The sequence below is a fragment of the Poromitra crassiceps genome (assembly GCF_964638095.1).
Source record: "Poromitra crassiceps genome assembly, chromosome: 4".
Taxonomy (NCBI): domain Eukaryota; kingdom Metazoa; phylum Chordata; class Actinopteri; order Beryciformes; family Melamphaidae; genus Poromitra; species Poromitra crassiceps.
In genome coordinates this window covers 10,281,329-10,296,621 of record NC_139626.1, presented here as the reverse complement: position 1 = coordinate 10,296,621, position 15,293 = coordinate 10,281,329, and the positions used below count along the sequence as shown (strand labels likewise).

The 15,293-nt window shown below is 42.0% G+C and overlaps 1 protein-coding gene across 1 annotated transcript; it reads left to right on the top strand.

Moving 5' to 3' along the window:
- Positions 1 to 130: 130 nt before the first annotated feature.
- Positions 131 to 8,267, top strand: LOC310775586 (ectonucleotide pyrophosphatase/phosphodiesterase family member 7-like; the record flags this gene model as incomplete). The annotated part of the gene is made up of 6 exons (XM_083635752.1): positions 131 to 383; positions 1,690 to 1,835; positions 3,317 to 3,949; positions 5,095 to 5,329; positions 7,269 to 7,389; positions 8,207 to 8,267. The coding sequence occupies exons 1-6, from the start codon at positions 299 to 301 to the stop codon at positions 8,265 to 8,267; spliced, it is 1,281 nt and encodes a 426-aa protein (XP_083491878.1). The 5' UTR covers positions 131 to 298.
- Positions 8,268 to 15,293: the final 7,026 nt, after the last annotated feature.

Genomic DNA, 15,293 nt, shown 5'->3' with positions numbered 1-15,293 from the left:
CATCTTTGTTCATAACACTGTAAGGAGGCAGATCATCTGCGAAAAGGTCAAGAGACTTGCAACTTGTATTGGGCACATAGTTTTACTTCCTAGGTCTGAAGCTCCAGTCATGTTGCTGCTCAGTCTGGTCCTCTGCCTCCTGGCCAGCCCTCCCTGTGCCGCTGCCCCGTGGCAGGACTCTGTTTCTGGGTCGGCGTCGGTCCTCACTGGGTCTTCCAGGAACAAGCTGCTGCTCATCTCCTTTGACGGCTTCCGCTGGGACTACGATCGAGACGTGGAAACCCCTAACCTGGACAGGATGGCCCAGGATGGGGTGAAGGCAGCTTATGTCACGCCACCCTTCCTCACCGTCACCAGCCCCACACACTTCACCCTGCTCACAGGTAGGCTACACAATGCTGATTTTGGGGGAGGGTGATTTTTTTGGGGAGGGTATTTGATTTTGGGGGAGGGTGATTGTATGGACTAATGAAATTAATTCATAATTAAGGTGATTTATGATAACAGCATCGCTCGTACAAAAATAGAATCGGTCACCCCCAGCATTTGAAAACATCAAATTTCTCCAGAATAGAGACTCGGACCTTCTTGCAACACAACTAGCTCCTGACCAGCACTACTTGAAGTGCTGCCTCAGGTCAACATGTGCATTCAAACTTAAAGCGTGTGTTCAAAAAATGTCAAATGCCATTGGACATGACAAGACTCTATCTACTGTACAATGAAGGACTAGGACTTCCAAAACGGAATTGAGTCCATTTTGACCTTGAAACAGTAAGAAGAGCTCCATTAAGGAAGCTGATATTGTCCTGTATCAATATAATCTAATCCAGCGGTTCCCAACCTTTTCTGACCAACGGCCCACTAGAAAATCTTTGAGATGTTCCCGGCACACGGGTGGACTGGGAAAATAATTCAGGCCGGGCATTAGATACCAAGCAGGCCAGGCCGATACGGGCCGACACGCGTGCCGGCGTCCAAAGGGCGGCGGCGAAATTCTTTGTCCGTTTGAAGCCCAATTTGGGCCGTTTGAAGCCCAATTTGGGCCGTTTGAAGCCAGATTTGGGCCGTTTGAAGCCCAATTTGGGTCGTTTGAAGCCCAATTTGGGCTGTTTGAAGCCAGATTTGGGCCGTTTGAAGCCCAATTTGGGCCGAGTCCAATTTTACAATGAGATGCACCCACTTTAACCCTGAATAAAGTAATAAAACCACTAGTAAACCAGTAGGCGGCGCCTGGCCTGCTGTTCAGTGAGTGGCCTGACTGTGCGCACCAAAAAAAAAAAAAAAATGTTTTTTGCAGGCCAGGCCAGGCCAGGCCACCGGGCATTTGCCCGACGTGCCCGATTATGCAGTCCGCGATCTGACTCTGCAATATGCTAATTCACAAATAATTGATTATAAATTAAATAACGGTATTATTCAACAATGGAGAGGTGCATTCTCATACATAATAATCATTATAGTAATAATAATAACTTTTTTTTTTTTTTTTTCCCACATACATTTTAATGTTTTGTCAATGATTTGGCGGCCTACTTCTCGGCCCAGCCAATCCCCAGGTTGGGAATGGCTGATAATCTATCATACCCCAATGAGCAAACTAAAGCTGTCATATTTATAAGCCTTGACTACTCATAAAGCTGTCATATTTTGCAATCTCTTTCATCTATATTTCCCCCTTTTCATCAGGACGGTACATTGAGAATCATGGAGTAATCCACAACATGTGGTTCAACACCACCACTCTGGAGAAGAAGCAGTACTATATGACTCAGTTTGTTGATTGCTACTGGGACAATGGCAGCTTGCCCATTTGGATAACAGCACAGAGACAGGTGCTCAAGTTATCCATTATCTCTGTGACGATCAGACCCCCTAAAGTTAAATCAAAGTTATCCATATACTGTATCTCTGTGACGATCAGACCACCTAAAGTTAAATCAAAGTTATCCATATACTGTATCTCTGTGACGATCAGACCACCTAAAGTTAAATCAAAGTTATCCATATACTGTATCTCTGTGACGATCAGACCCCCTAAAGTTAAATCAAAGTTATCCATATACTGTATCTCTGTGACGATCAGACCCCCTAAAGTTAAATCAAAGTTATCCATATACTGTATCTCTGTGACGATCAGACCCCCTAAAGTTAAATCAAAGTTATCCATATACTGTATCTCTGTGATGATCAGACCCCCTAAAGTTAAATCAAAGTTATCCATATACTGTATCTCTGTGATGATCAGACCCCCTAAAGTTAAATCAAAGTTATCCATATACTGTATCTCTGTGATGATCAGACCCCCTAAAGTTAAATCAAAGTTATCCATATACTGTATCTCTGTGACGATCAGACCCCCTAAAGTTAAATCAAAGTTATCCATATACTGTATCTCTGTGATGATCAGACCCCCTAAAGTTAAATCAAAGTTATCCATATACTGTATCTCTGTGACGATCAGACCCCCTAAAGTTAAATCAAAGTTATCCATATACTGTATCTCTGTGATGATCAGACCCCCTAAAGTTAAATCAAAGTTATCCATATACTGTATCTCTGTGATGATCAGACCCCCTAAAGTTAAATCAAAGTTATCCATATACTGTATCTCTGTGATGATCAGACCCCCTAAAGTTAAATCAAAGTTATCCATATACTGTATCTCTGTGATGATCAGACCCCCTAAAGTTAAATCAAAGTTATCCATATACTGTATCTCTGTGATGATCAGACCCCCTAAAGTTAAATCAAAGTTATCCATATACTGTATCTCTGTGACGATCAGACCCCCTAAAGTTAAATCAAACAAACAGTTGGATGTCTGAGCTTCACTGTGCAGAATGATGTCTGTGCAGAGTTTGACACTAGAAGGCTGTTTCCACAATCATCTGCTGAAAGTGGAAAGCTTCTCTGTGCTCACTGAAAAGGCGATTTCTTACAAGGATGATATTTGTGACATCACAAATACTTGGAGCCAATCCCTGTCCAGCATTCAGCAGACTTTAATAATCATCAATATTTGCATACTTACAGATTCTGGAATGTTTAATGAGCGAATGGAAGGATGGAAAATCAATTTGAATATTTTAACGAGACAATGTAACTTTTTTGGTGGGGAAAACCATCAGACACAAATGATTATTATTCAAAGTAGAGTGTTTTATACATTTTAAAACATGACTTTAGGGGGTCTTTAAGGATTTCCTGTCTGTATGATCTAATCTGTCTATTATTATCAAAGCATTTTGTTAAACGAGCTTCGCTGCCTTCTCTTTCCGTAACTGTTAGCAGTTTGTGCTCCATCCTCTCCCAGGGTCTCAAAGCAGGCTCCCTGCACTTCCCCGGCACAGCAGCCACCTACAAAGGACAGATTGTGGAGGTGAGGCAAGTGGAGCCTCGTTTCTATGACCACTCCAATGAGACAGACTGGAGACTGAACATTGACAAGGTGATTGGAGAGTGGTTCCACCAACAGGACCTGGACTTTGTCTCCCTGTACTTTGGAGAGCCAGACAAGACTGGGCACGAACATGGACCAGATTCCCTAGAACGCCAAGAGATGGTCCGGCAAGTGGACCGCACTGTGGGCTACATCCGGGACAAGATCGAAGACCACGGCCTCACCGACCGACTCAACATTATGATCACTGCCGACCACGGGATGACCACAGTGCTACGAAATGGACTGGTTCAGGAGATCATCCTCTCCAAGATCCCTGGCTTCAGCTTCAGGGATGTCCAGTTCCATCTTGTAGATTATGGTCCTACTGGGATGCTGCTTCCCAAAGAAGGCATGCTGGAGAAGGTGTACCAGGCTCTGAAGGGAGGCCACCCCCACCTCCATGTGTATAAAAAGGAGGAGATGCCAGCAAGACTGCACTACAGTAAGCACCCGCGCCTCCTGCCCATCATCCTCATGGCTGACCCTGGATACGTTATCAATGGGGTGAGTGTGCACAATCAGGCCAAGTGTACATTTATTCACTTCACAAGCATGCTAAGGGACTGTATGCTATTTAGAATGAAAGGCTATAGTTCAGTGATGTCATCAGTGACTGATGTCAGCTGTGATGCCATGGATGCCATACATAGGCATTGTGACATTATCAGTGATCTCATAAATTCACACACACACACACACACACGCACGCACGCACGCACGCACACACACACACACACACACACAGACACACACACACACACTTTAAGTGACGATGTCACTGATGACATCATTGATTATGTATCAGTGATGGCATAAATCCCTGATGACATCATCAGTGATGTCATAAATCCCACTGATGACATCAGTGATGTCATACATTCACTCACACACACAAAGTCACGAGAGAGACTGAGGGAGAGGGAGAGTGAGGGAGAGGAGGAGTTGGATGGAGAGAGAAGAGAGGGGAGAGACTGAGGGAGAGAGAGAGAGGGGGAGAGAGACTGAGGGAGAGAGAGAGGGAGACATTGTGCGCGCACCATTAGGGCAGGCAAGGCCACACACCAGCCAAGTTGCGGGCAAGGCCGCGCAGCGGCCGAGCTTTGAATGCGAGCTGCAGGACAGGCAAGGCCGCGCAGCGGGCGAGCACTGAAAGAAGTGGGAGTCTGGCTTCAGATCCATGGACAGCTGTACTGTATGTTGCCAACGAGGCCGTGCAGTGGCCGAGCTGCGTATGTGAGCTGCAGGGTTGGCGAGCCTAGGAATCGAGCGTAGCGCGCGAGATGCCTAGTTTAGCAAAGAAACCAACTACTAGCCACTACTAACGTTTTAACCATAGTGTATCTTCTCCTAGATACATTATGGTTAGCTAGCTGACATTATCATGATGTAATCAGTTCCAAAGACAGCACAGCAATCAACCACATCTATTGATAACTGCGATGACCAAGTCTCAAGAAACACAACCAGCTGTTGACAGAGGTTAATGCTTACTGTAAGAGCTGTGGACCTCCAATATGGCTGCTAGAGGGTGTCTATTAATGCCCTAGGTCAGAATTGTATTCTTGGCAGGGTGGGAAGTCCTCTGAGACAGTATTTAGTTTGACCATCCTCAGACACTCAAACTTTCCACTGAAACTCTCCCTGTGTAGTTTGCCCTTCTGCAGTCCAACAAAGGAGAGCATGGCTATGACAACCATATGATGGACATGAAGCCATTCTTCAGAGCGGTCGGGCCTGACTTTCGGAAGAACCTGCTGGTGGGGCCCTTTGAGACGGTTAATGTGTACCCACTGATGTGCCATCTACTGGGGATCAACCCAGAGGTCCACGATGGACACTTGGACAATACCAAACACATGCTGCTCACTAAGAAAGTCACAGGAGGTAAGTACATTTTCTGCTGTGATTATTCCAGATATGTTGTTTTTGTGTTTGAGTCTGCAGTGTGAGTGCTGAACAGATAAGCATTAATGTAACCCATGTTGTGTAGTCCAGTGGTTCTCAACATGGGGTCCGGACTCCGGGGACCACCAGGGGTCCTCGAGAGAGTTCCAGAGGGTCCTCAGCAAATTAATGAATCGTTATATTTCAGCATTATTTCATTTACAAAAAGTGACATTAGAGAATGCAGAAGAATGACTGTTTTGTCGAAAATAGAAAATTTTCTTTTCTTTTGGGTTGTCCGTCCGTCCGTCCATCCGATGTTCGTTAACGCGATATCTGAGGAACGCCTTGACGGAATGTAATCAAATTTGCCTCAAACGTCGACTTGGACTCAAGGATGAACTGATTCATTTTTTGTGGTCAAAGGTCAAGGTCACTGTGACCACTCGAACACCATTTTCAAGCTCGTTAACACGATATCTCAGGAACGCCTTGATGGAATTTCTTCTATTTTGCCTCAAACGTCTACTTGGACTCAATGATGAACTGATTAGATTTTGGTGGTCAAAGTTCAAGGTCACTGTGACCTCACAACCACTCGTTTCATGCTCGTTAACATGATATCTCTGGAACACCTTGACGGAATTTCTTCAAATTTGCCTCAAACAATCCAGGATGAACTGATTACATTTTGGTGTTCAAAGGTCAAATTTCAAGGTCACTGTGACGTGACCTCACAAACACCATTTTCTAGCTCGTTAACGCGTTATCTCAGGACTTATCTATCTTGATGGAATTTCACCACATTTGGCTCAAACGTCCATTTGGATTAAAGGATCAACTGATTACATTTTGGTTCTCAAAGGTCAAGGTCACTGTGACCTCACAAACACCATTTTCAACGCTCGTTAACGCCATACCTCAGTAACGCCTTCACGGAATTTCTTTACATTTTGCTCAAACGTCAAAGTCTGGACAGACATGGATGTCAGCTGCTCACTTGTTGGCGGTGGCATATATCCGTAGTGCGATCGTTCTAGTTTCCAGCTTGTTTTCCCTCCCCCTCCAACTGAAATGTTTTATGGTCACTCACGATTCAGTAGGGTAGGGTCATGGGTTGGCTTGGTTCCAGCCTTAAAACTCGTTATATAAGGATTTTTAAAAATTTCTATGGAGAAAATGAATGGGGAACTCGCTTCCGGGGCTGGAAGCATCACGGAAAGTCATGTGACTGTTGAGCACTATAGGAGTGCTAAAATGGAGCCAAAGACCTTTAACATTAAATAGACACACGTGGTTATCAGCTTGTGATTGGCTGTTTGTCAATGGTATGAAACTTAATTGGCTGACCATTCTCCTAAGGGGGCGTGGCAGTGGCGAAACTTCCGTGGCACAGATACAGGAAGTGACTGGAAGTTGGGGTGTCTCTATCTATATTAAAGGTCTCTGATGGAGCCTAACACACAACATAGTGCATATTATGCTAACATGCTAGCATGGAGTGCTGGAACCAATGTTGGAGGATTTTGGGTTCTATGTTGTCACCACTTAACCTATTGACCAATAGGACAAACAAACTGTGTTATCTTTGAAGTAGGCTAATGTAGACAGATGAAGACCAGAGAAAAGGCAACACGATGGACTTTTGACTTGAAAGAAAAACACATTTTAGGACATCACAAAAGGCAATGATTACAACAGGTTTTATAGCAGATAATCTATCCAGCCATATAAAAGATAAGATAATGAACACTGGAGAAACATAGGGTAGATGTCTTCTAGATAAGAGATCACAATCAAGTACAGAGATATTCATCAGGGTGATCCCACATCATTTAGTAGTAGTCATTTCCTATCAGGAGGTAAAAGGTTGTTTTGTCCATATCTGATCATACCTTTTCTGCTGACATTAAGTCTATCTGTCTCTCTGCTCTTCCAGGCAGGAATATCCAGCAGCAAGTGGTTGTTGGCCTGTCGGCGGTGACTGGGTTTCTTGTATTAGTGTTCATAACGATCACTACCTACACCATGTATAAAAGGAACAAGGAAGAGAGGCTGTTGTAAGCACCATCTAATTTGTCCCTAAAGTCTTGTTTTTCCCATTCACAAACAGTTACTAATACATTACACTGCAACAATCACATATCATCTGCATCTATTCCATTAAAAAATAAAATCACACAAATGTCAAGGCAAGTTGATTTGTATATAGCACATTTCCTACACAGAGGCAATTCACAGTGTTTGACATAAAATGGAAAAAAATGATTTCACTCTTCTTCTTTCTAAAATCCATTACGATATGTTCATTCTAGCAAAGGGTGGCATTTCTAAATTCTATTTCTAAATTTCCATTTCTAAACATGCAGTGTATCCCCCCCCCCACCCCCCCCCCCCACGCTAACATGGACCTTACCCACCCAAGTGCAAAGTCCATGCGGTGTAGTTTAACAGCTCCCGGCTCTCACTCTTCTTTTTCCCTGTTGCCACCCACCCCCCTCTCCCCCTCATACCCCCCTCTCCCCTGCATACCCCCCTCTCCCCCTCATACCCCCTCTCCCCTCATAGCCCCCTCTCCCCCTCATACCCCCTCTACTCCCCTCTCCCCCTCATACCCCCCTCTCCCCCTCATACTCCCCTCTCCCCCTCATACCCCCCCTCTCCCCCTCATACTCCCTCTCCCCTCTCCCCCTCATACCCCCCTCTCCCCCTCATACTCCCCTCTCCCCCTCATACTCCTCTCCCCTGCATACCCCCCTCTCCCCCTCATACCTCCCTCTCCCCCTCATACCCCCCTCTGCCCCTCATACTCCCCTCTCCCCTGCATACCCCCCTCTGTCATCTTCCCTGCTAACATCTTTCTTTCTCTTCCTCCAGGTATGAAGAGAAAAATGCTGCTAATAAAGGAGAAACGGACATCAAGCAAACAAATTTTTGAGAATGAGGCTGACAATTTTTTATCCGCCTATATTTCGCTGGACGGTTCACAACATGTTTCATTTAATGCATACAGGAAATGAGCCTATAGTATGGTCACTACTATAAAAGTGATGGAGGATACACTTCTTGGTCACGGCCAATAGAAAGTTAGTATGGGGGGGGGGGGGGGGTACACTCATGCCTTCTAGAGTTGGCCTGAGGGTAAATACTGCCTTAGGATTTGGTGCATCTATTTGGTGGAGAATTGAAGGTATCGTTACTCAGTTTTGGCATGGTATTCCTGGGAGCAATTTTGTCCCTTGTTGTCGTAAAATTTAGGCAAAGGATTTGTTTGTTATTGGCTATTTCTTCTGCTTGCTCTAATACATTCCGTACACGGATTTAAATGAAGTACTTTACATCAATCTTGGAAATTATAGTCAGGTTCACAATGTCCTGATTTTCAAATTCTCTGTGGTGGCCATCTTGGACTGTCAAAAGGACCAACCGAAAGTAAACACATGCAAACTTTCCTAATTAGCATAAATTATGTAAACATTAGCTAAAAATCAGGAAATGGTTATATTTTTCGCCTTTAGTCAACTGATGATGTTAGAGTCTACAATATTAAATATTGCATACTGCATGTGCTCATTTCTAGCTCACGCGCTCACACTGCTCAACTGCACAATTGACTGAGGAATATATATATATATAGATCTTCTGTGTGGGCAGTTATATAACGGTAAATCAAAAGTTGGCTAAACTATGACACAGTAATGGTGACTGAGCACCCTGAGTCAAATGACTACCAAACCAGAACTTTTTATAATAAGTTATAAAAGTTAAGTTATATAATTATAAAAGCATATATTTGTGACTTTTCCTTGAATCCTTGAATGACCCTTCATAATTGATACAAAGTATGAATGAATGCATAGCAGGCTATGGATAATGTCAGCCTAAAAAGGTAGAATTGTATTCAACAAATAAAACATGGATAATGATATTGTCATTGAATAAAAACCTGTATAACATCCACGTCTCCAGGTTTGAGATAATACCAAGTCTCTCTTTGTCTCACACACACACACACACACACACACAGTTTTCTTCATTCTTCAGGGACACTTCAACAGGACACAGCTGTTGATGCAGGGTCAGACTCACTGGACAGTCTCTTCAACCACTCCCATCCAGCTCCATACCCTCTCCCTCAGTACTGTAGTCACATCACCCCCTGCTGGCAGGAAAAGCTTAATTTAGCTCTTGTGTTTTTCCTCAATGGGGGTGCTTTCTGGAACAAAGTAGGTTCTTAAGTTATATCATTGTGCTCCCCTAGCATAATCCAAGTCTCAACAAGCCCTGAGATGCTAAGTTGACTTGATGCTGCCATATGTGCAGCTGGACGTCCCCTTTTGATTCTTCCTCGAGCACCTGGCTACAGTGCAGATTTCAGGGTGTATGATGTCTTTTCCTTTAAACATGATCCCTTTGTTATGAATTGTGTGGTCCCCCCCTTCCCTCCTTCAGGTTCTTGTCTCCACTGACATATGAAGTTATAAGGTCCTGTTGGCTATGTGACAACAGAGGACAATGCAAGATGCGGCTCAGTTACTGGGAATACATTTTATTAGTAATAATAGTTATTCATCTGCTAAATATACAGCTTGTTATGAATCTTTTACATATTGTACAGATTATAATACAATTGTACAAAAAAGTAATTAGTAAAATCCCGTCCCGATTGTGATATGACATTTTTCCAGATGTGTTTCATTTAGGACAACACTATTTAAACACATTGTTTTTTTCACCCCGCTTTGTTCCAAAATGATGTCTTCCATAAGATGTTTGGGAGATATGACATCTCCTGACACTACACTCAAAATGATACAGTATGGTAGAGTCCACAGTAGACAAAATAACTCCTTTTGTAGATGTTGAATTATGTATGTAAAATTTTGTTTGTTATCGAAGCGTAAATTGAAGTGAACTATAACTTTTGGGGAAAATGTGAGTTTGTTTACCTGTAAGATTTGTAACTTGTCACCTGACTGCTATGCCACTTGAATTTATAGATTCAGATGACTCATCTAATCTAATAAAGTGTGGGCTACACAGATTAGAAGAGAAACACTGAATATGATGTTTTATCACTCTGACATTTCTTTGAGATACTCAAATTGAAATCATATTTGCAGTATGTCTTCTCGGTGTGTACTGAAAGTTTACCGTTAAGAGATGCTGGGGATCAACGTGTGTTTATTGTGTAGTCCAGTGAAAAAGACAATAGTTGAGAGGACATTTTGTTGAGGATAGAAAAACAAAGAACAGATTGTTATTCTTCCAAATAAACGTCATTTTCAGGACAAATAAAAAAATAATCTGAGCTCAGCAAACATTAAAGTTGGTGTATGGAGTTAAATCTATGCTGGGAAAGAATATGTGCTTTATGGGAAAAGGCAGTAGATATCTGGATATGAAACATACTCAAATGAGGGGAGGGGAAAAAAACATTCCAGGTTCCAGCCAGTAACCAATTCATCAAACATTTTTGATGAAAAATTGATTCATATTTTGTATTTTGTAAAAACAAAAACAAAACTAATATAAGGTTTGTAGTACTAGCAGAGAATTTATTTTGAATATCTGGGTTCCTCTCCTTATGTACACTGATGATATTCTCTGCTTTCGGCTCATTTGTCAGATATATTAAATCCAGTCTATGGAGAGAGAAAAAAAGACACAATGAGGAACTGAACAGCTTTGCTTCCATTGCAGTGTCGATCAGTTATCCCCAAAATATGTGTGGGATTCCAGAGGGAAGTTATGTTCAGCTTTTTACACGTACAGTTAAGACTGTGGCTTTCAAACCTAAATGTGGTCAGGCATTGAGGACACTTACTATAAGTGGATAAAAAGAACAAGTTCTCACCCAGAAGAAAAATGCCGGTGGATATCATGGCCATTCAGAATAAGGGATTTTTCACTTTTTAAATAATGCGGTCATGGTTTTGTTTGCTTTTTATATACAGTACCAAATGGAATTTTTGAACCATAGTCTTTTGCTAAAGTACATTCCTACACCACTTCTTTTTACTCTGGTCAAACCAGAGTTTCTCACTTGTACCATGTTATGCTGCCTTTAGGTCCCGTGGGAAAGACGGCAGATCTCATGTTCAGGTGATGACCTCCAGTCAAGTGTGAATGTTGTACTGAACAAAGTTAGTGTCCTAAAATGTCATGACAGGACACTAACTTATTCCTTTGTGGTTGACATTACAATGTTTGGCTTGCTGTAAAACAGGAAGTATGCTGTATTTTCACAAACTGCACTGTATGTGAAGTGCGAAAAAGACAAGCAGCAACCAAAGTCTACAGAAATCCTCCAATTGAGGGCATAAAATGGGTCAGAACGTGTGAACTGTCGAGTCAGTGGATCCTCCCACATGATGTGATCCTGATCACATGATGTGTACGCAGCATTACACCCCCCAACTGAATTGAACTGAAGGCTTGAAATGCAGAAGAGGGGATGCAAAATGGCTTCAGTCATAGAGCTATGACCCCAACTGAAAGCGAGGGGTTCTGATTGGCCGTCGTCCCTCCCTGCATTTTTCTTCTCGGACGCCATTATGGAAGAGCGACCACTGGGTTAGTCATGTTTGTTCGCAGCAAACAGAAATAAAAACAAGTGTTACATATTGGCTGCTATTCCATATCAGTGCATCACAGGCCGAAGGGAGAAGCCCACCAAATAAACACAAAAATCATAAAATCCTGGCCTTATTGAATGCTAAGATTCTCATTTTATGTCAAACTAACTTCCTGGCCATGTTTTGCTAGGAAGATAGCAAATTGTGATGTAAACAAATTGTAATTGTGGTCTTTTACATCCAAATCCTAACTCATTAAACAGCAGAAAAGGATGCACTGACTGAGTAGATATTGTCCTTTTATTAAATATCAGATCTGGTCCAGTCAGTATCATCTGCCTCCGATATGATGCAGTTTGATTGATTACTACTACACTGGATGTGTTGTATGACATTTTGATAAATGTTTTGGTCATGAAATTTTAAAGATGCAGAGTATCTTTCTTTAACATTCTTCTATATGTGCAAAAGACTGTCACTGACATATTACCAAGGCTCTTGGTGTCAGATGTTAGGCTTAGGGAAAGTCTCGGACAGTGATAGTGACACTATCAGATTCCAGTATTGGTAACGGTGCATCGAGATATTACACACGCAACCTTTTGAGGTGGGCAGAGTTACCCAGACTCTTTTGTAAATAGACGTCCACATTTTAGACAATTCATGTTTCCATTGACTTAAGAATCTCTCTAACTCATAATTGACAAGAATTTAAGGTGCATAAAGACTGGGTTCGAGTTATAAACAGAGAGCTATGGGGGTCCCCAAAATCGGTCTCCACCCCCCAAAAAAGGATAGTTTTTCCCCCCTCAAATTGTGGCTGTTTGAAGCCAGATTTAGAGGAATATCTCATTTTAAATTAACATTAGATTATACTGTTGTGAATGTGATGTCATCATTCAGTCTTACTCTTAACGTCAATATTTTTTCCTTTTCTCACTCACCTCCACGTCACCACCTGCTGATATATAATGCCATATGATCATTTACTTTTTTGCATCTGATAAAATAAATTTTATTTTACAAGACAAAATTGTTGGTGTTGGACATTTATTTAACTCTGTCTCTGTCTGCTTACTGTCTGCATCGCACCTAACTAAAGCAGTGTATTAGTAGAACACGCGTGCTCAAGAGCAGTGTTGGGCAAGTTACTTTCAAAATGTAATATACTACATATTACTAGTTACTTTCATTTGAAAGTAATACATTACTTTACAATATTACTGTCTGTGTAGAGTAACCCGTTACTTATTACACTACTTTTGCATTACTTTCACCAAAACAGCAGCAGCAGAATGACATCGCCACCGGAAAATAATTTCAACCGTCTTCAAGTCAGAGTGTAAACAATCCAAAATTCTAAATGTTATTCTTTTCTTTTGTTATTGTCATCTATAGTGGTTATTTGCATAAAAACACACAGTTTGATTAGGAAATTATTGCATCTTTTTTGTGCTTTGATTTAAACAAATGTAACTCAATTTGTAACTTGAGTTACTTGACAAAGTAACTGGTATAATTACTGAAATCCTATAAGTAATTCAAGATTCAAGATTAATAAGAGTAATACGTTATATAGTTACTGCTAAAAGTAATATATTACATGTAATATGTTACTTTTGTAATGAGTTACCCCCAACACTGCTCAAGAGGAGGCCTAGTTATTGCAACGCATGGTGGCTTGGTGGTGAAATGTAGCCATGTCATACGCAACAAGATAATAGGAAAACCCAAAACATGTTTCTTATTTAGCCTATTTGTCTAGCTAAAGGATAATTCTGTTTTTTTACATCCTGGACCTTATTTCCAGCTTTAAATAGGATTCACAGATCAACCAATAGCAAATGGCTATTTCAGAAGCATGCTTTTTTTGGTCGTAGCTGTTGGTAAAACTGCCCACCTTCTTCATGGCCTGATTTTCGGATCACTTACACTGATAAAATGAATTTACTTCCAACTGCTGCCTCACTGTCTGAAATGTGGCCGATCAACGAATCAATCAATCACATTAACAATGCCCTGTACAAAAATGCACAATATGGTTTTTCTTAGTAAGCAATGATACCACCAGCTAGAAACACAGGATGGAGTTTCCAATGAGTATAGATTCCCAAAGCTGCCAGAATGAGCAATAATCAATAATCAGTATTCAAAACATGAACACGAAGACGACGATGACAACACAAATAAGGCAGTGATCAAAGAAATTGGGGGAAAAAATGAATTTCTTCTCCAATTCTTGTAAACATCTTTAACCCCCCCCCACCTTGATTATTTCAAATATGTAGCAAGTTATCAAGTTTATTAACAAGAATACTCGAGAAAATAATATACTCTAATAGTTCGCAGTCTCTTTTGGTTCCGACTGGATTAAAATCGTAACGCAATTAATCTAGTTCATTTACACTTTGCAAAAGATCATCATTTTCATATTGTTCGTTATATCCATATATTACAATGATACATACATAAACTGAAGAGGCGAGTGCATATTATTGGTTAAAATAATAATAAAAAAAAAAAATCAAAGTCGGTTTGTGGCGAACCGGGGCAGTGAGATTTCGAAGACCACAAAGTAAAAAGCAGATACCATGTCATGGAAATCTGTACAATTGGGCAGAACGCAGTTCAGTCTTAGTATTATGGGATAGGTAAAGTGAGGACGTTTTACATAACGTTTGAGAAAGATCTTCTCTGGCAACTCCTTCGAAAATTTCAACCCATCAGCTGCATGCGTCTGTGTCAGAGATGTAATGGAGAAACCAAACTAATGTGACCCTTGGTTCACACCAGGCGCTATTCAGAAGCCGCCCTGAAGCAGACTGCCACGCTAAGGCCCCGTTCACACTATACGCCGAAGCAACGTTCGACCTACGCGGAACCCACAAGTTTCATTTAGGCGTCCTTGTTAACAAGCGAAGCCGTTCACACCACCCGCGCGCGTGTCACGCTGAAGCCACGCCGAAGTCACGCTCACGCCTTGCTCAAGCGATCGTTCAGGATTCACGCCTATTTTCCAAGCGTGACGCGTGAAGCTTGAAGCTGCCAGGCATGAAGTCAATGGGAGTTGTGGGCAGGTTCAAGGCACGCCGAGGAGGCACTGAGAGGAAAAGAGAAGGCTTCTTGTGTGAACGGTTAGGTGTCAGTTCAGCTTGTGCTGCTTCAAGCTTCAGTTCTACTTACATTCGGCGTCCTGTGTGAACAAGGGCTAAACCGGTCACACCAGAAGCACTCTCTTTTCCTCAGCGCCTTGCTCGGAGCTGCCCTCCCCCCGCTCACAACTTGCATTGACTTCATGCCTGGCAGCTCGGGTGCAGCGCGCTGCACGCTTGAAAAATAGAACAGAAGCTGAAACTATCGCTGCAGCGTAGCTTCAGCGTGGGATT